The sequence below is a fragment of the Manis javanica genome, chromosome 6 (genome assembly GCF_040802235.1).
Source record: "Manis javanica isolate MJ-LG chromosome 6, MJ_LKY, whole genome shotgun sequence".
Taxonomy (NCBI): Eukaryota; Metazoa; Chordata; class Mammalia; order Pholidota; family Manidae; genus Manis; species Manis javanica.
In genome coordinates this window covers 76,240,060-76,259,809 of record NC_133161.1, presented here as the reverse complement: position 1 = coordinate 76,259,809, position 19,750 = coordinate 76,240,060, and the positions used below count along the sequence as shown (strand labels likewise).

The 19,750-nt window shown below is 35.8% G+C and overlaps 2 protein-coding genes across 3 annotated transcripts in view; one reads left to right on the top strand and one right to left on the bottom strand.

Annotated features, from left to right (window-relative positions):
* TMEM243 (transmembrane protein 243) overlaps positions 1–19,750 on the bottom strand; it is a 152,614-nt gene that overhangs the window by 95,342 nt on the left and 37,522 nt on the right. The window lies entirely within an intron of this gene.
* Positions 1–19,750, top strand: part of DMTF1 (cyclin D binding myb like transcription factor 1) — a 44,276-nt gene that overhangs the window by 4,038 nt on the left and 20,488 nt on the right. For both annotated transcript variants that reach the window (XM_073238895.1, XM_073238894.1), the window contains exons 2-7: positions 6,885–7,007; positions 8,203–8,319; positions 10,077–10,199; positions 14,745–14,839; positions 18,262–18,376; positions 19,262–19,338. In XM_073238895.1, the coding sequence (XP_073094996.1) occupies positions 8,211–8,319; positions 10,077–10,199; positions 14,745–14,839; positions 18,262–18,376; positions 19,262–19,338 (519 nt within the window). In that variant the 5' untranslated portion in view covers positions 6,885–7,007; positions 8,203–8,210. The remainder of the gene's footprint in view (positions 1–6,884; positions 7,008–8,202; positions 8,320–10,076; positions 10,200–14,744; positions 14,840–18,261; positions 18,377–19,261; positions 19,339–19,750) is intronic.

Here is a 19,750-nt window from a genome sequence, read left to right as displayed (position 1 = left end):
ATCTTTCAATTATACATTACTAAGCAAATCCTCTTGTAAGCATTTTTTAGAGCTTTACTTACATGTAATGTAGGTATGGGGGTAGTCAAATATGGAGGCCGTCCTTTATAGTAGCATGGCCTCAAAAAAAAATTCAGTAATTGGTTCATGGTTAGATTGATTTAGATACTGTGTTTCCATTAAAAATGCTGCAGAAGAATAGTAATGTTAGGAAGATGCTCCTAATTATGTAAGTGCAAAAAAAGTTGTAAAATATATGTGACTGTTTGGAAGGTCATGGTAAAAAAAGAATGTGAGTAATACTGTTTTCCATACCATGTAGTCTCATCCCATCTTTCAATGTAGAATCAACTCCAGGCATCTGGGTTCAGCAACTGTTAGCTCCTGTGCTTTCTCATGATCTTAACTAATAGAATCTACCCTTACTAGTACTGTGCTTGGGAACTGATAAAATTTATCAAAAAACTATTTCCAAAACTAGGAAGAAATGCCACTTTCCTTGGTTCTAGTTTTGGGAAGATACTTGACATTTAATTGCCCAGAAAGTCGGGACAGTTATGTAGAGGAAATTAATGGAAATACCAGTCTAGAGTAAGATCCATTGAACAAAAATTTTGCAGTAATACTGGAATGGAGTAGGGTGAAGGACTCATTTCTTTAATTAAAGTATGTTAAATAACAGAGGAGTAGTTTTTGTGGTACATTAGTGTCATACTGTCATTGGGAGCTATAAATAAAAACCTCGTTTAAATGTGAATAAGTATTATATTGAACATTATACATGGTTTGTACCACATTTCAGGTGGTATTTTCTTGATTTTATTAGGGTATTTTTGCTCTTTAAGATAGACACCAAATGATGGAAACGTGCCAAAATCCCATTTCACCAGTTGAAATGGCTGTTAAAATTTATCTTCTTGTATCTTCTCATTTCTAGTTAGTGTAAAAATAGTGTATATGGTAAAACCATTACGGGGAAAGAAAATATAAATAGGCCGGTGGTATGCATTTATATGCCCCAAAGAGGACGAGAAAGTTGATGGTAGAATTGGAGGTTTCCTGATATATGTATCTCATGAACCAAATGTGAACTGGTTAAGCATAGTGTACATGTATAATGAATTAGGATATACCACACTAAAATACTTAGCTTTGTAAATGCTGATGATTCAACATTTCTTATACTCTGCCATATCAGTACAGATGTGTCTTAGTAATAGCTGGCTTCACAGTGCTGCAGTATCTAATATTTCCTCATTACCTTGAAAGCTAAACTTTATAAAAAAACCTGTTTGTCTTGGCTTCCCTACTTCTGATTCTCTGTGCATTCAGTAGGGCTTCTGCCCCTACTACTCTCCTGGAATTCTTTCTTAAGGCCACCAATGTTCTGTGGATTGCCAGATTAAATAGTCACTTCATCATCTCATCCTCTCAGCACTGTTTAACACAGCTACTTAATGATCCATGAAAAACTCTCTTGTCTTTCTTAGTTAATACCTGTTAGTTTCCTCCTACATCACTGGGTGGTCCTTCTCAGTCTCCTTTGCTGCATTATGTATTGCTTGACTTTTGGCTGTTAGTGCCATAGACCTGTAATCGAGGTGGTGGTCTCTAGCCTCTCCAGGTGATCTTGTAAAACAGTTTGCACATCACTAGCTCAAATTCACAGGTCTCATCCATGCATATTCCAGCTTTAAACTGCTGGCTTGACATCTTCATTTGAGTGCCTTACATCTTTAATTTAATGCTAACAGTAATAAAAGTATTAGTAGAGTTAAGTGTCCCCAGATTCAATCAGCTATTCAAGCCAAAGGCTAGGAATCTTGAGATAACTCCCCTTTGTTAAATCTCCAGTCATTCAGCACATCCTGTCAACACTGCCTCCAAAGTAAATCCTCTGTCCAGTCTTCTTTGATTCTACTTATTACAGTCATCTTTTCAACAACAGTTTGTCCTCATAAATTAGTCTCTCACTCATTTTCTAAACTGCAGTCTTGAGTGATCTTTTAAATATGTAAATTATATTCCCCAACTTAAAACCCTCCAAGGCTTTGTAAGGCCTTGTGAGATCTGTCCCTGTCTTTATAAATAACCTTAAATTCAGTTGTTGCTCTCTAGGTGGGAAGTCTGCTCTACTAGCTGCCTTTTTTTTCCACCCTCCAACAGGCCAAATCAGGTCTTACCTTTAGAGACTTTGCTATTTAATCAAGTGGTTAGCTTGCAGTGGTGTATGTGGAAGTGGTGTCTCCTCATCTTGCTATTGAGGCTGTATAAAGTAGCCATTACGGCAAAGTTTGGTGTTTGTGGTGTAATACTATTTCTGTAGAAAGAATGTAGCAGAAGGGAATATATTGACATATATGCATAAAATAACTGGAAGGAAACACGAAAAAGTAGTAACATTCTTTTCCTTCAGGGAGAGAGACTGGGAAGTAGATCTCACTGTATAACCACCTTTACCTTTTGAATTCTGAACCATGTAAATGTCTTACCTATTAAAAATGAAACCATTTAAGTTTCTTAAATATTAATAAATACACTGATCTTATGGCTCTATGAAGGTCATAGGGGGAAACTCCTGGGAAATGAGTTGAGAGCATGTCTAAGGAGACAGGGTAAAAAATGCCACTCTATCCCCAGTGCCTAGAGAATGCCTGGCACATGGTAGGCATGTGATACACATTTGTTGGTTGAACAAATATGCTTGTTGATCTGCAAAGGAGCATAAAACTTTAAAAAAATGAACCAAGATTCCTGATTTAAAGCTAGTACACTGCATGGGATAACCTTTGACCAATCTAGGTTGTCAAGAATCAAGTACTTCATCTAGCTATTTCAGACCGTTTTTCCTAATCTCACCATATCTTCTCAAATCCACCTTTGGTCTTTTCTTTTTCCCAAAATTTTAGGTTAATTTGGGTCCTGAGATTGACATTCATTAAAATGCTAAACAGGTAATAATTTTCCACCTATCAGATGAGCAGCTGTGTTGTTTTTTTTTCATTTGTGGCTTCTCATTCAATAAAAGTATTGGCAAGATTACCAAGACAGTTTTTACCTCAGTGGTTAGGATATAAATTTGTACAACCTTTCTAGAACATAAGATTGCCATAAGATTTAAGAGTTTTACATTTTGTCTTATCTGATCTAATAATTTTCACTAATATTATTTGAAGAAAGAATTATAAATATCTTTTTCTGTATGTTTTAAGAAAATGAAAAGTTGCGAACAACTAAGTGTCCACTGATAGGTTAATTGTTAAGTGTCATTTTTTTATTCATTGCAAGTTGTGATACAGAAAACCTCAGTTAAATACCTTTCAGAGAGAACCGAGATGGCGGCGTGAGTAGAGCAGTGGAAATCTCCCAAAACCATAAATATTTTTGAAAATACAACGAATACAACTAATCCTAAAAGAGAGACCAGAAGACACAGGACAACAGCCAGACTACATCCACACCCACGAGAACCCAGTGCCTCCCCAAGGGGTAAGATACAAGCCCTGGCCCCACAGGACCCGAGCGCCCCTCACCCCAGCTCCCGGCAGGAGGAGAGGAGTCGGAGTGGGGAGGGAGACGGAGCCCAGGACTGCTAAACACCCAGCCCTAGCCATCTGCACCAGGGCGCAGACACACGGTGTGTGCGTGGGGTGCTGGATACTAGGGGAACATACAGTAAGACCTGTGAGCAGGTCCCCGCAGCTGGCACACCCAGGACAAAAAAAAGTGAGTGCTTTTTGAAAGTCTTAAAGGGACAGGGACCTCACAGCTGGACGAAAGCACCCTGGGACACTTAGCCCAGCAGCTGCAAATCCCGGGGAACTCTGGGTGCCCGAACCCCCGCAGCGCAGCTCGGAGGCCCCTCACCGCAATAAACAGCCTCCCTTCTGTTCCCCCTCTGACGTAGCTCTGCCATATTGGAGCAGCAGCCTGAGGCAGGCCACACCCATAGAACTGCAGAGCTAAATAAACTCCATCACGGCTGAGCAAGATCAAGCCCCGTCTGCACACAGCTGCCCAGCACAAGCCGCTAGAGGCCGCTGTTCTCCCAGGAGAGGAAGGCCATAAACTGGCAAGAAGGGACTTTCTCTTACCCAACACACACGCCAGCTCCCCACAAATATATCTAACGCCATGAAAAGGCAGAAGAAATTGATAACAGACCAAGATCACAGAGGCAAACCCTGAGAAGGAGATAGACCTAACCAGTCTTCCTGAAAAAGAATTAAAAATAAAGCCCAAAACCATGCTGATGGAGCTGCAGAGAAATATGCAAGAGCTAAGGGATGAAGTCCGGAGGGAGATTACAGACGTCCGGAGGGAGATTACAGAAATGAAACAATCTCTGGAAGGATTTATAAACAGAATGGATAAGATGCAAGAGGCCATTGATGGAATAGAAACCAAAGAACAGGAACATATAGAAGCTGATGCAGAGAGAGAGAAAAGGATCTCCAGGAATGAAACAATATTAAGAGAACTGTGTGACCAATCCAAAAGGAACAATATCTGCATTATAGGGGTACCAGAAGAAGAAGAGAGAGAGAAAGGGATAGAAAGTGTATTTGAAGAAATAATTGCTGAAAACTTCCCCAAACTGTGGGAGGAAATAATCGATCAGACCATGGAAGTACTCAGAACTCCCAACAGAAAGGACCCAAGGAGGACAACACCAAGACACATAATAATTAACATGGCAAAGATCAAGGACAAGGACAGAATTTTAAAGGGCAGCTAGAGAGAGGAAAAAGGTCACCTACAAAGGAAAACCCATCAGGCTATCATCAGACTTCTCAACAGAAACCTTACAGGCCAGAAGAGAATGGCATGATATATTTAATGCAATGAAAGAGAAGGGCCTTGAACCAAGAATACTGTATCCAGCACGACTATCATTTAAATATGAAGGAGGGATTAAACAATTCCCAGACAAGCAAAAGTTGAGGGAATTTGCCTCCCACAAACCACCTCTACAGGGTATTTTAGAGGGACTGCTCTAGATGGGAGCACTTCTAAGACTAAATAGATGTCACCAGAGAAATTAAAACCACAGCAAAGAAAGCAGACCAACCAAATACTAACTAAAGGCAAAAAATTAAATCAACTACCCACAAAAGCAGTTACAGGAAGCACACGAGCACAGAATAAAACAACCAACATATAAAGAACAGAGGAGGAGGAATAAGAAGGGAGAAAAATAATGAATGACCAGACAGTGTTTAAAATAGCTCAATAAGTGAGTCAAGTTAGTAAGATTAAAGAAGCTAACCTTGAATCTTTGGTAACCACGAATCTAAAGCCTGCAATGGCAATAAGTACATATCTTTCAATAATCACCCTAAATGTAAATGGACTGAATGCACCAATCAAAAGACACAGAATAACAGAATGGAAGAATGGACCAACAGTTACCAAAGGGAAAGGGACTGGGGAGAAAGGGAGGGAAGGGAGGGATAAGGGTGGGGAAAAAGAAAGGGGGCATTACGATTAGCATGTATAATGGGGGGGGCATGGGGAGGGCTGTGCAACACAGAGAAGACAAGTAGTGATTCTACAGCATCTTACTACGCTGATGGACAGTACTGTAATGGGGTTTGTGGGGGGGATTTGGTGAAGGGGGGACCCTAGTAAACATAATATTCTTCATGTAATTGTAGATTAATGACAACAAAATAAAAAAGTAGATAGATTAGATAGATAGATAGATAGATAGATAGATAGATAGATAGATAGATAGATAGATAAATACCTTTCTTGGTTTCCTGCATACTTTTCAATATGAATGAATTCTAAAAAGCAGGATATAAAATTGCTTATACACTAGTCTCATGCATACATACCCATCAAAGAGTGAACTCTGATTTTGTCTTTTTGACATTTTATTCTGCATCTTCTGCAGTAGGTATTATTAACTAGCTTCTTTTTAAAAAAATGTAATGGATTAGGAAATGAGAACACCATGAATTTTATTAGCTGACTATGGTTTCTCTAGCAGGATCTGTAACTTTTCCACTTCAGACTTATTTATGTATAGCAGTTCTCAAATACCACCACTGAAGAGAAGTTCTAATTAGAATACTGCAAAAATTGGAATTTTAATCCTTAGTTTTTGCAGAAACATCCCCTTGCATCTCAAATCCTATTGTGCTTTTTTAATTCTTTGGTTGCCCCTTTGGGGTGGAGATGAGAAGATTATTGAAAGAAACCTTTAAAAACTTTCAGATTTTCTACATTTCATGTTACATTCAAAAGCTTGCTCGTAATTTACCTTTTCTGGCCTGATGGTTTAGGATGTTTTTCCACAGATCACTAGGCAGGATTGTTCAAAGACATAATTTTTGTTTGTTTGTTTATCATTAATCTACAGTTACATGAAGAACATTATGTTTACTAGGCTCCCCTCTTCACTAAGTCCCCCCCCCACACCCCATTACAGTCACTGTCCATCAGTGTAGTAAGATGCTGTAGCAAAGACACATAATTTTTAATGCTTTAAGATGAAATATGGTATTATATGTAAAGAGAGGTGTTAAATTATGTAGTTACTGGTAATGTTTATGGTACTATATTGGTTAATGTACACCCTGGATCATGTTACATGTACCTAGGTCTACGCTGAACTTACTGATGTTTGACTTCCCAGTGATGGACAACTTCAGTTGAGAAACTAACTGCCTGTAAACTTAGTAGATATAGTGCCTCATCATTTCTGCCCTTCATTGGGGAGTACTTCTACAGGCTGATTCTCAAAAGGTTTCTTAAAGAATTCTGGTTTTGTTATTTCTCTTCTAGTGGCTTGAGGCTAGAGTATAATCAGCATACTGCTAGTGCACAACTGTTCATTCCTATTAAAACCTTATCGTGTAATGCTGTTACTTTTTCAGAGTGTTGTGGAGTTGGGGACATGGGGAAAAAGCAGTCTGGATAACATGAAAGTGATGCTGGTGGCTAAGGGAAGGAGACTTGGTTCTGTGGGAAGGGCTATACCTGATTCATCTATTTTCTAGGTAAGCCTACCTTTGTTCCAAGGAATTCACCTTGTGATTTGCAAATTTTAGTCATAACTAGTTCATGATTTCCATCTAATTTGGGAATGGCATCGTTACCATTGTAAAATAGTGAAGATTTTAGAACATTTGTAAAAGTAAATGTTTATAAAAACATTTGTTTAATGTTTGTATATATAAAAAGTTTATATAGTGAAATTAATGAATCACTGGATTTTCACCATGTTTTAATCTTAAGTTTTCCTGCCAAGGAAAAATTTACATAAATGGTATATATGAACAGAGTAATATTTTGTGGATGGAAGCCAAGGAAGTATTAAGAGATGAATATACATTAAGGCTTATTATGTCTTCTGTGTTAATTTAGTTGGTAAAAATTATATGGACAAGACCAAAATTGAGTACTGAGGCAAGGACTTCATTGAACATTTATAAAATAAAACTGAGGCTTCAACCAGGCCATTGATTATAATTCCATACATTTCCCCTATCAATCATGAAATATTATGTTCCAAGTCTGATCATTCTGTCTATACAGGAAGAAAATAATGTATGTGTAAAATGGAAAGTAAAGGCCCTTTAAACAAAAACATTTCTCTTTATCAAAAGAAGGCCTAGCACCATATCAATTAGAAAGCAATTTGGTCTTTGATGGATATATGCAATTGTTTCATATGTTAAGTAAAACAGCAAAAAGAATTAGTCTTCCTATGTTTCAGATAATAATATAGCTTAAATACTATAAAAAGTGTTTTGGAGAAGTAATTCTTCAATTAAAATAAACGTTTTGATGAGTCTTTGGCTAAAGAATCAAAAGTTAAACACCTATTTGAGTATATCACAAAGTTGCCAATAAAAAAAAATAACTAAAAAGTGGTGCGAGTTTGCTGATATGACAGAAAACTTGGAACAGATTCTCTTTCATTGGATGTGGTAAAAACTCTTTTTACAAAATAAGTGCCATAGGTTTTTAATGAATCATAGAAGTCAAATTCTTGCAATTATTATATCTAGTTCTATCTAAGTAATGGATATAAACTTCTGAGAAACAAATTTTCAAGTCTGAACTGTCATTGCAATTTCACAAAAGAAACTAGCAGATAAAAACTGTGGGGGGAGGGTGAGGTCAGGGGCCTACTTCATTTTCATATTTGGAAATTTTTTCAATCCTAATCTGAAATCTGTTCTTGTGTAGATTTGAGTATGAGCACAGCTGAAGAGGATTCTGACACTGTAACAGTAGAAACTATAAACTCTGTGACTTTGACTCGGGACACAGACGGGAACCTCATTCTTCATTGCCCTCAGAATGGTAGGAGAACTTGCTAACATAGTTATAAATCTTGTTGAATTTCTGGATTTCATGTCACTTTTGATCTCTATTACCCAGATACCCAGATAGACAGTTTAGGCTAGGACGGTAGAATTAATTATATTTTTATTTCTTTACTTATAAATATGCTTTTGTATATTTCTCAATTTACCATAAGTTTTAAATTGTATGACACCTTGTAGCTATTTTTTACGTAGAATCTGCTGAGCCTCCAAAGATGGTAATGGGTTAACTATAATACACTTCCTATTTGAAGCCATTTGGTGCCAGCAGTGTATATACTGTATTAGAAAAGGTAGAAGTAGTCTTGCTGGGGCAAAGAGATGAACTTTTTTTTCGCTAGAATCTCTCTGTTAGAGAATTTTACATGACTATTTAAGATTTAATGTGATAAGATTCAACAGCCCTGAGGCTTGTAATAGCATTGTTACTTCTCTGTTTCTTATTTAACATTTATTATTTTGCTTCTAAGTTCTCTTTGTTCAACCTACACTCTATCTTTTCTTTTCATTTAATGCTTAATCCCTTGGTTATTTCATCCAGATTTGTGGTTTTAACTACCACCTACCCGTTAAAAGGATTCAAACTTCTGTATTTATTCTGAATTCTGTTTCTCGTAGGCATCTTAAATTTCACCTTTTCCAAAGTGAGTTCTTTAACAGAATTTTCAAACCTAATTCTCTTTTTTCCTTTCTCAATTTCATGACTTAATATCCCAGATCATAAGTGAGAAGGAATAAATCTTCTCATCTCCCACATTCATTCCATCATGAAGACTTCCTGATAGTGTTCTGTTTCTTGAATCTGTTCCATTTCTGTCTCAAGTCCCTCTTTCTTAGTTCAGATTCTCATTTCTCATCTGAGTTGCTCCAGTAGCCTTTTAGCCAATTTCCCACCTCTTAATTCATGTTTCAAACTGCTGATGACATTGGTTATGATACTCAGTAGTGTAGTTTTTTTTTTAAAGCTTCCCCTTGGATTTAGAATATAATTCAGGTTCTTTAATTCACATAGGCCTCCCATCATCTCAGTTTTCCTTCCAGCCTCACTCCCTGCCTGAATTCATGTATCTGTGTTCCAGCAGTTCACAATTATTTTTATTTTCTTAATACTTAAATTTTCATACCTCGGTGTCATGGTACATATTACTTGTACTGCCAGTAATTAATCATTTTCCCCTGGCTGCTTTTTCTTACTCAAATTCAAGACTTCTTCCCCAGGAAACCTTCCTTCACCTCCATTCTAAATTTAATGCCTCTCCTCTCTGTTTGTATAATAGCCTCTTTATTCTACTTTCATAACTCTTACACTATTTTGAAATTGTTAGTTTAGTCATCTCCTCTACTACACTGTGAGCTCCTTGACAGTCAGGATGTCTCTCATTGTTTTGTTCCCACTTCTTCACACATAGTAGGTATTCAGTAAATATTTGTGAGTGAATTAAATAACCAGCCGTAGTCTTTACATGTGAAATATTGGGAAAGCTAGGTTGCTGATGGGACAAAAGTGTGATGGCTTAAAAGTGACGCCTTTGGTCATGGTTCCTTGTCCCAAGAATAGGAGCTCTGAGGTACTTGACTAGGCACAGAGAAGGCAATGTTTTGAGTTCTCCTTGTACAACTTGGTTAGTTAACTGAGCAGATTGGTAAGAAAATTGTTTAATAATTGTTTTGAAATTTTGTTTTTTCCTCACTGGTTTGAAGATTTTGAGATTTGTTTTGTTTTGTTTTCATTAGAAGCTGATGAAATAGACTCAGAAGATAGTACCGAACCTCCACATAAAAGGCTTTGTCTGTCTTCTGAGGATGATCAGAGTACTGATGATTCTACTCCTTGCATATCAGTTGTTGCACTTCCACGTAAGTCACTGTGTATTACGAACATAGAATTCCCTTTTGAAATCAGATTTTTGCCTGTGAGAGATTGAATTGGCATTTCAAGGTAGACTTGGACCCATTCTTTCTCTCTTCATTTAGTCAAAAAAATCTCTCTTTTAACATTAAATGAGTGCTTATTTATGTGCTAGGCATGGCTCCAGATGATTTTCATGTATGCCTGTTTTAATCTTTTGAACCTTTTTTTTAATGGCCCCCTCCAAACTAGGATCCTTTTTTGACATTTTTCTCCTGATTGTGCTTTTCTCCCATAAAATTTTAATACTACAGCTAGATTGGTTTTTTCCAATGTTTGTATATTCTTTTTTTGTTAAATAAGAGAATATGATTTTTTCACCTGCCACCAGGCAGCATATTCACCCTTATTGAAAAAGCATACCTAAAGTAGGAATTATTATTTTCCCTCTTTCATAAATGAGGTAACTAAGGCACAGATAGGTATAATAATTTGTCTAAGGTTATACCCAGGCTTTCTGGTTCTTGTAGTTCATACTTTTAAGCCCAGTGCTTCACTGACTCTTCATGTGGTAAGTGGCTAAATGGAAGTTAGATGGAAACCTGACTAGTTTATTTTCACTAAGAAAGTTCTTAACATGTTTATATTCCAGGGTCATTTAGAATAAACTAGATTCTAAGGTGGTATAGTATTTGGGGCTGAATCCTGTTGGTGAAAGACTACAACACACCAACTGTAGCATTAGGTTCTGTTTCTGATTTGTTTGGCAAAGGATCTGGAATCTTGTTGAAATGTGATGGCCCCACAAAGCTGGCGTACATGTCTTAGTCCATGATAAGTGGGGTTGGAGCACAAGGCTCTTAGTGGCACTCTACACAAAGGAGAGGCTAGCCATATCTGAGAACTTTGGTTTTGTACTCAGCATCAAACAAAATCACGTCTTCATCCAAGGGGAAGAAAACCAAGACTAGGTTTCCATCATGGAAAATCGTGTCTTCACAAGTGGATGCTTACTCTGAATTTAGAGTTAATTGCTTATTAAATTGAGCAGAAAAGCAGCTTTTTTTTTTTTTTTTGGTTTACTGTAAAAATTTATTGAAAGACAATGTTAATGCTAATAATGCCTCCAGTTGTGGCATACAAATGTAATATATTTCTAATTAAGTGATCTTTCCTCCTAAACATAATACATACAATTTTTTAAAACTCCTTCCTAATTTGACTATCATGTTGTATTTCAATTTTAAAACTTGATTGGCCTATGTATACAGATGTAATCCTATATGGACAACTTCTAAACTAGAATTTTTAAAATTCAGATATAATTGACTTGTGATTCAGTATATGTATATAGTGCAAAATTATCACCACCCACAGATACAATTGTTTTTTCTTGTGGTAAGAACTTTTAAGACCTACTCTCTTAACAGCTTTCAAATGTAGTCACCAAGCTGTACATACATCCCTAGGATATAAAATTTAAAAAAATATTTAAGTCAGAACTTTTGAGGGATTATTTGACATAAATGCAGACTGGTTTAATTCATTTGGTTAGAGTTCCTTGATCACGATAATAAGTTGGTTCTGTTTTATGGTGTTAGACTGAATCCTTCACACCCAATGTGGTTAAGATAATGTGGATATGCTGACATAAAATCACATGAGCTGCTTGATACTGGGTCACAGAATCATGACATATGAAAGATATTCTGGAACCTAATACTTGTAATAAGGCTGAATTGGTAAAAAGTGGACTTGAAGTATTTACATATTTCCTGGATTTATAAAAGAATTTTGATAAAATCAACTTTCTCAGGAAAATTGCTACATTTTAAAGTCACATAAATTCATGAAGTCCTGTATCCATCACAATCATCTGGGACCAATTTAATAGGCAAGTCATTACTTCCTGGACTTGTGGAGGTGAATATTTTTAAAGATTCAACTTTAATTTTAATATTCAGATCATCTTTACATGCTTTATAAAACTGATAAAAATTTGTCTGAGCCTTGAAAGTCCTCTTAACTCTCCTGTTAATCAGTCTAGAGTACTTACTGAGCACTTCTTTTTCCTTTTACAATGGAATGCCACCACATATTCTCCATTCCCCATTCATAGTAGCTCCTGGTGATTATTCATTTAAGTGATTGTAGCAATGCCTTAGCCTCTTACTCGTTTTGTTCTCCGCACTGCCTCATCATTACTCACGTTACCCCATTTGCTATTACCTTACTATTACCTATTAACTGGAGCCCATTTGTGATCTACTTCAGACTTTGTTTTCCTACCACTACCTTCTGTCTTTCTAGTTTAATTCCTCTGATAGTCCTTCCTGCCCCACATGGACCCATTGATTTTTTTCACTTTTTCATTGTTTTTTCTCCACTTGTATCCTTTGTTTCCTCCTTACCCAGTTTCAGTTTCATGGTTCATCGTTTATAATGGCTGTCTTGCATTTACCCTCAAATCCTTTTTTCTTTTCCTCACTTCATTGTTCTTTGACAAAACCACCACCCTGCCTATTAATACTGGTAACAGCTAAGTGAGAGGGATCAGAGAAAACGCTGACTGGTCTCACTTTAATTTAAATCCATGATCATGAACTTGAAGTGGGTTCATAATGTTACCTAACAGTCACACCATAATCTAACATCCTGTCTCCCATTCTGAGGTGCCTATTTCATACATACCAGAACGTCTAAATATTTCCTTCACCTTTTTTATCTACATTGATAGACTTGCTTCCTACTTTACTGAAAAAATTAAAGTAGCTATAAAATAATTTCTACAAGTTTCTGCTACCACAGCTACCTGCTCACATGTATCTATGTCCATATATTCCATCTTTTCTCCTAAGTAATGCCAGCCCTTGCACTGACTAAATCCCATTCCTTTTGCCTACTTAGGAATGTTGTTGCAGCAACTCTTTCCTTTCCCCACTGAATCAAAAGTTTTTCATTCTCTACTGGATCATTTCCATCAGTGTTAAAACTTCTTTAAAATGAAAAGTCCCACTAGCCACTTTGGGCTCCCACCCAATTTCTCTCCCTTCCTTTAGAGCAGAATACATTAAAATTGCCTGTACTTGTCTTCCATTTCTTCTTCCATTATTCCTTAAACCTGCTCCAGTCAGGCTTTCTATCACTCACCAAAATTATTTTCCCAGGTCTCCAGAGACCTTCTTACTGATAAAGATTTTTTTGTTTTTTTACCTTTGTCTTACTTGAGCTGTCCATAGTTTTTGGCAATTTATCACTGTCCCCTCTCTGGGATATTTTGTCATTTGGCTTTTAGGAAACACATTCCTCTAGTTTTATTTACCTTTCTGTCCATTCCTTCTCAGACTCTCACACTGACTTGTCCATATCTCCCAGCCTCTGAAAATTGGAGTGCTCAGGATTCAAGTCTTAAACTGCTTCTGTTTGATTTTTACTCCCTAGAATTCATGGTTTTAAATCCTATCTCTGGTAATAACTCCCAGATTTATTCTAGTCCAGACTTCTCTTTACCGTAGATGTTTTTCATAGGTATCTCAAAGTAATATTTTTAAAACTCTGATGAAACTTCCTAAATTCTTATATTTGCTACTTCGACAATCTTCCCAATCTCATTAGTGGCAGGTACATTCTTTCAGTAGCTCAGATTAAAACAATCTTTAATATCATCCCTGGCTTTTTAATTTCTTTCATATTTGGTTTACCTGCAAAAATCCTATTGGCTGTACCATCAGAATATATCCATAATTTGAACTACTCATCACCCTCACTTGCCTTCACCCTGATCCAAACCACTGACCTCTCTTATCTAGATTATGCAATTAGCTTCTTAACTGATATCATTGCAGCCCTTGCTGCCCCTCTGGATATTTTCCCCGTAGCAGCCAGAGTGATCCTGTTAAAATAAAGCTCAGATATCATTCCCTCTATGCTAAATCTTCAGTGGTTTCCTGTCTGTGAGTTAAAGCCCAAGTCTTTACAGTATTCACAAATCCCCACACAGTATCTCTCTGTTCTTGTTCAGTGTGTCCTGGCCACATTGTCTTCCTTGCTATTGCTGTGAACAGTCCAGGCATGCCCCCATCTCAGAGCCTTGGCATTGGCTTTCCTTCTGCCTGAAACGCTCTTCCTCAAGGTGCCTGCATAAGTACGCCTCTCCTCACTTTGCTCCAAGCCTTGGTTACTTTTCCTGGCCTCCTAACTAAAATTTCAAACACTTTCAACCACTCCCAACACTTTACTGCTTTATTTTTTCTTCATCCTATTTATCACCATCCAACATAATTTTGTGTCTTCCTTACTAAAATATAAGCACCATGGAGGCAGAATTTTTGTTTCTTTTGCTCACGGCTATCTCCCCATCACCCAGAGCAATACCTAGTATGTATTAGAGGCACAATAAATATTTGTTAAGCAAATAAATCCATGTATATGGTGATAAATGGAAAGGAGTGTGGTAGGAAATTAGATGGTCATGTATTTTTTCTGTGAGTTTTTAAAAAATAATTAAAACCTGCCATTATTATTCTGGGGTTGAACTGTTCTTTTTCTTGAAGTTTCAGAAAATGATCAGAGCTTCGAAGTGACCATGACTGCAACCACCGAGGTAGCAGATGATGAGATTACTGAGGGAACTGTGACACAGATCCAGGTATAGTGAGTCTTTTCACTGGTGCAAGAGGATTATCCTTAACATAACACCTAAAGTAATAAAATGATGAGAACATATTAGTCTGACAAAGTAGCAACCACAAAATTCAGGTAAGACTTAATAGTTCATTCATGTTTCCAGTCCCCACATACAGGAGTCTCAGAATTAAGAAATGAAGAAAGAAAGAAAATAAAGAATTTTAAAATTCATCCCCTGTAGAGTAGTTCACACCTATTGAAACAGATGATGATGTACATTCTGTCTCCATGGAATGATCTCACAATCTGTTAAATAACTATAAATTTTATCTTATCTGTTATTTAAGATATAGGTTGGAATGTAAAGCTTTTTAAGATAACTTTTACTGGGATTGATTTAGAAAGACTGCATGTGTTCTGTGTTCTAATGTGAATGGGAACTAGTCATTTCAAATAGTAATGACAATTAAAACATTTGTAGTGATGGTAGTTGTTTTTGGTGCCTGTAGAACTAGGTTGGATAGTAATCAACGCTTATTCTTTTCCTCTTAGGTTTACCTCTGTAATTGTCTCACTGAAGAGTTATTTCTTCCAAAAATTATCACAGTTTTTTGCTTTCTTGTACAACCTAAAACTTAAATCTGTTCTACTTAAAAGTTTATCTCTGGCTGATTGCACCTTTATTTTTACTGTGTTCTTTTCTTCATCTGTTCTTTTAATGAAATATTCTGAAGTTAGACAGTAAAGACATTACACCGTTATTTTTCTTACGTGAAACATCACAATGACCCTTCTTCAGTTAAGACATATAATAGGTAACATCAGGGAGTAAGGACATCTCAGGTAGGTGCACTGTGAACCTTTTGCAATACGGAACTTCATAGTGGTTCCAGAATGACAGGATTTCCAGAAGAGTGAGTCTGATGTGCTTCAAACAGCTTTGAGCGAGGCTGGAATTCTTATAATCTACCCTCGGGTTTCAGTGGGTCATTTGGACAGGAATTTTTGGCAAGTCCTCTGAAGCAGTGGAGCACATCTTTTCTTCAGAATGGGGCTTTTCAGATCCATTTCAGATTCAAAGACTCTCTAAGAGTCTCATTTCCATTCCATTTTCAGCACAGTAAAAATAACTGTACACACATGTGTGATTCGGTTACAACCTAGTTAATTATAAGACTGAGCAATGGCATTGTTAGACAGTTGCAGGATTGTTTTGTTTGAGTTGTTTCTGAACAGTTAATGACTTAAAATTAACATTAACCTCTTGGTTTGTTCTTACTACTTTAGTAAATGAAAAACTTTTAATGATTTCTAATGTTTGTTGATAAGATTTATCATTAGGTTGTGAGTGAAAGTCAGCATATTTAAACATTCAGAAATAGTTTGCTCTTTGCTGTGTCCTTTTGCATCAAACCAGGTGTAGCTATTTCACATAGTACTCTCATTCCAGTGATGGGACTAGCTGGTAAAATAATTAGACACTAAAATATTTCTCAATATATACAATACTTTATGGTTTCAAGAGGTAGTCAATGGGTGAAATATTTATTCTTAGATTTCGTAGTCTATATATATCATAGACATGAAACCCCACAACCAGTTCACAAAAGCTTCATTTAAAAAGCAAAAGCATACTAAATAAAGCCTGAGTAATTTCAAAAATTTATTTATATAATAGTGAAAAATGGGAGTAAAATACTGTAAAACATTAATATCTATATACTAATACAAACAGACACTCTTTAAGGCATCTACGTCTCCTGCTATACTCATTTAACTCATTTGTTACTGGCAATGTTGAATATTACTGCTAAAATTTTGTAGTTACTTGCTTCATTTGGTGGTTTATTTACATGTTTATATGACTTAAGTAATAATTGTAATTCCTTATCAGGAAAATTTGAGCCATAAGGCATGTTAAGTGTTTGTCCAGAGATAGCAGTTGATCAGCATGAAAGGTTTATTCCTGAGGTTCATAGAATGGGCTTTGTTATATATTTAGACTGATAGGAAATTGTGGTTTTATTCTTTTAACCAACTGATTAATATAAGAGATGATCATCTCAGGAGAACATTTAATACATTTCTTACAAGTGGTTATTTTACATATCAAGGATTTCTGATAGCCCTCTGTATCTAAAATATATGACACATAAATATGGGTTATAAAACTTTTCATTCTTGTTCTAGTGATTTCTAGCTTTATGCCCATGAATTTAAAAAAACACTTTCATAAATATACTCATCACCACCAGATATAAAAATAAAGTAGGTGACAGTACAGGTGTGCCTTTTCTCATTGTTCTTTGGTGGTTCACTGACAGCTTTTCTCTTTGCAAATGAGGTGGGTTTCAGTTCCTCTTGAAATTAGAAATTCAGTTTCTGCTTATTGAAGAAATAGTCCAGTAATTAAGACTTAACCTCCAGCCGATGGCATAGTTTAATAGGTTGATCAAATCCATAGGTTGGATTGAGGGACACTAGTATGTGACTCTCCCCTTATCCTGATTTGCTTATGGTAGGCTCATGCCTGACATGGTAGCACTTCTGCCAGATCTTTCTCACATACACTGTAGCTGTCTTTAGCCCAGGGTCAACTCTCTTAAAAGTGGCTTTTTTCCTATAGTATTTGCTAGATTAGTTATGTCTATGATTGAAAATGTACCTGGTGATAATTGCCTAAATGTACCAAAAATCACTGAATTGTATTTGGTAAAGGGTGAATTTTATGGTGTGTGAAATATATCTCAATAAAGCTGTTATTTTTCGACTACATTTCTCAATAAAGAGTGCTCTAGCTGTAGTAATGAAGAAAAGGTAAAGTTCTTTGAGAAGAATGTGCATTAATGAGGATAAGAATCAACTTTAAAGATTGATTAAAACAAAATTGTCATTGAATAACAAGAGGACCATGTTTTCACAGTAATATCTTTTGATTTATCTTGTTAATCCTTGAAATTTAGCAGGAGAGTAGAGTACATTAGAAATGACTACATAATTAAGCAGTACACTACCTGTGAGGACATTAACCATAGCCCTCAACCCTTGCATTTCCATTTTTTTATTTTATGTCTGAACTCATTTTTCATATATAAAAATACAAATAGCTTCAGATATCCTATATTGATTTAAAATACTGAGTGGAATCTTAGCCAGTATTCTATAAAATCCAGGCTACTAGTTTGGTTACTTGCTAAAATGAAAGTCATAATTCATTAATGCAGCTAATTTTGTTTTCATATTGCCATAATAAAAAGAGCAAGAAAGTATTTATCTCTATAACTTGAATATACTTTTACTATATCTAACATTAAATGAATTCCATATTATTAAAGTTTTATTAGCATTTTATAATGCTTAGCATTACACATTACAAATGGATATGAGTTAGGTTGGATACTAAGTCAAGGTGCTACTTTTTGTTTTTACTTTTATCTTTTCAAGATTCTACAGAATGAACAACTAGATGAAATATCTCCGTTGGGTAATGAGGAAGTTTCAGCAGTTAGCCAAGCGTGGTTTACAACTAAAGAAGATAAGGATTCTCTGACTAACAAAGGTAAATATGCACTGTGAAGTTTAATGTCCAGTGGGGAAAAAATCAGGGTAAAAAAGAGGTTGTAGTAGGATTCTGAGTTGGACCTTCATAATTATGATGGAGTAGTTACAGTAATTGAACTTTTCTAAGTGAATTAAACTTGGCTCTGAATGGGATCATGAAACCAACATTTATTTTTCAGTAATCATTATTTCTCTGATACGAAGTAGATGATAAATGCACAGTGGTGATACTTAAGAGACATTATAGTTATTGCTTATGGGAGTAGGAAGTTAAACCTTTTATAGATCTACTAACTTGAGTTTGATAAACAGTTTAGAGGCTTAAAGTAACATAGTGTTCATAATGCTGCCATGCCCATAAGGATTGCTAGGAAAATCCTAGAAGAAAGTGGTTGTGTATATGCTGCTCTGAAGTAAGAAAATGAAGCAAAAGTAAGTATATTGTTTGTTTTCACCCAGTGTATAGTAAAACTTATTAGGAATGATATCCAGTGTTTCATTTACCTTGTCCTAGAATCTTTGTGCATGTCCTTTTACCCATAAAATCTATTTTTCATGGGAGAAGTTTTTCAAGAAGTTTTGAGCATGATTTGGCTTTTATAGTTCTTATGTCTTTTTAGCAGTCCCATACTGCTGAAAGGATAAAAGATGTACTGAGAGGAGGTAATTTTTTTTGTCTTTATTTAGTAGGGTCAAATATATTCTTTCTTAAAAACCAGACATTACAAAAGCAACTTTATCTAGGCATCTTTCAGATTTCAGATGAATGAGAAACTTGCTACATTTTATTCCCACAGATTATTTAATCATAAAGCAAATCTTTTGTATTTTATTCCTCTCAAAGAATAACATTTTCTGTAACGTTACTTGTTTTCTTTTAAAGGACATAAATGGAAGCAGGGGATGTGGTCCAAGGAAGAAATTGATATTTTGATGAACAATATTGAACGCTATCTGAAGGTATCCCTCAGCATATTTTTTTGTTGCATTACTTTTTTACATTGCTAATTACAAAAATAAAGCAGCATATTGTGTATATTTATTAGGAGCTTTTCAGTAATGTTTGTAAGGCATGATTAGCTAATAGATTGTAGCTTAATAATTCTAACATATATAGTTACAGTGTATTTTTAAACAGATTTTGAATTCTCAGTTTAAAAATCCGGTTCTTCAGTTAATACCCTAAAGTTTAGACAAAATCTTAGTAGCCTCTCAGACAGAATCTTAAAGCCCTGTCTTTTCAAGCAGCCTATAAGTTAGAAATTAAGTTTACATTGTCTAAAGCGTAAGAGGTGCATCTTCCTCTTTGAATGAATTTATGACATCATACTAGTCCTTCCCTTTTAAAAGAAAAATGAAAAATTTAGTTCCT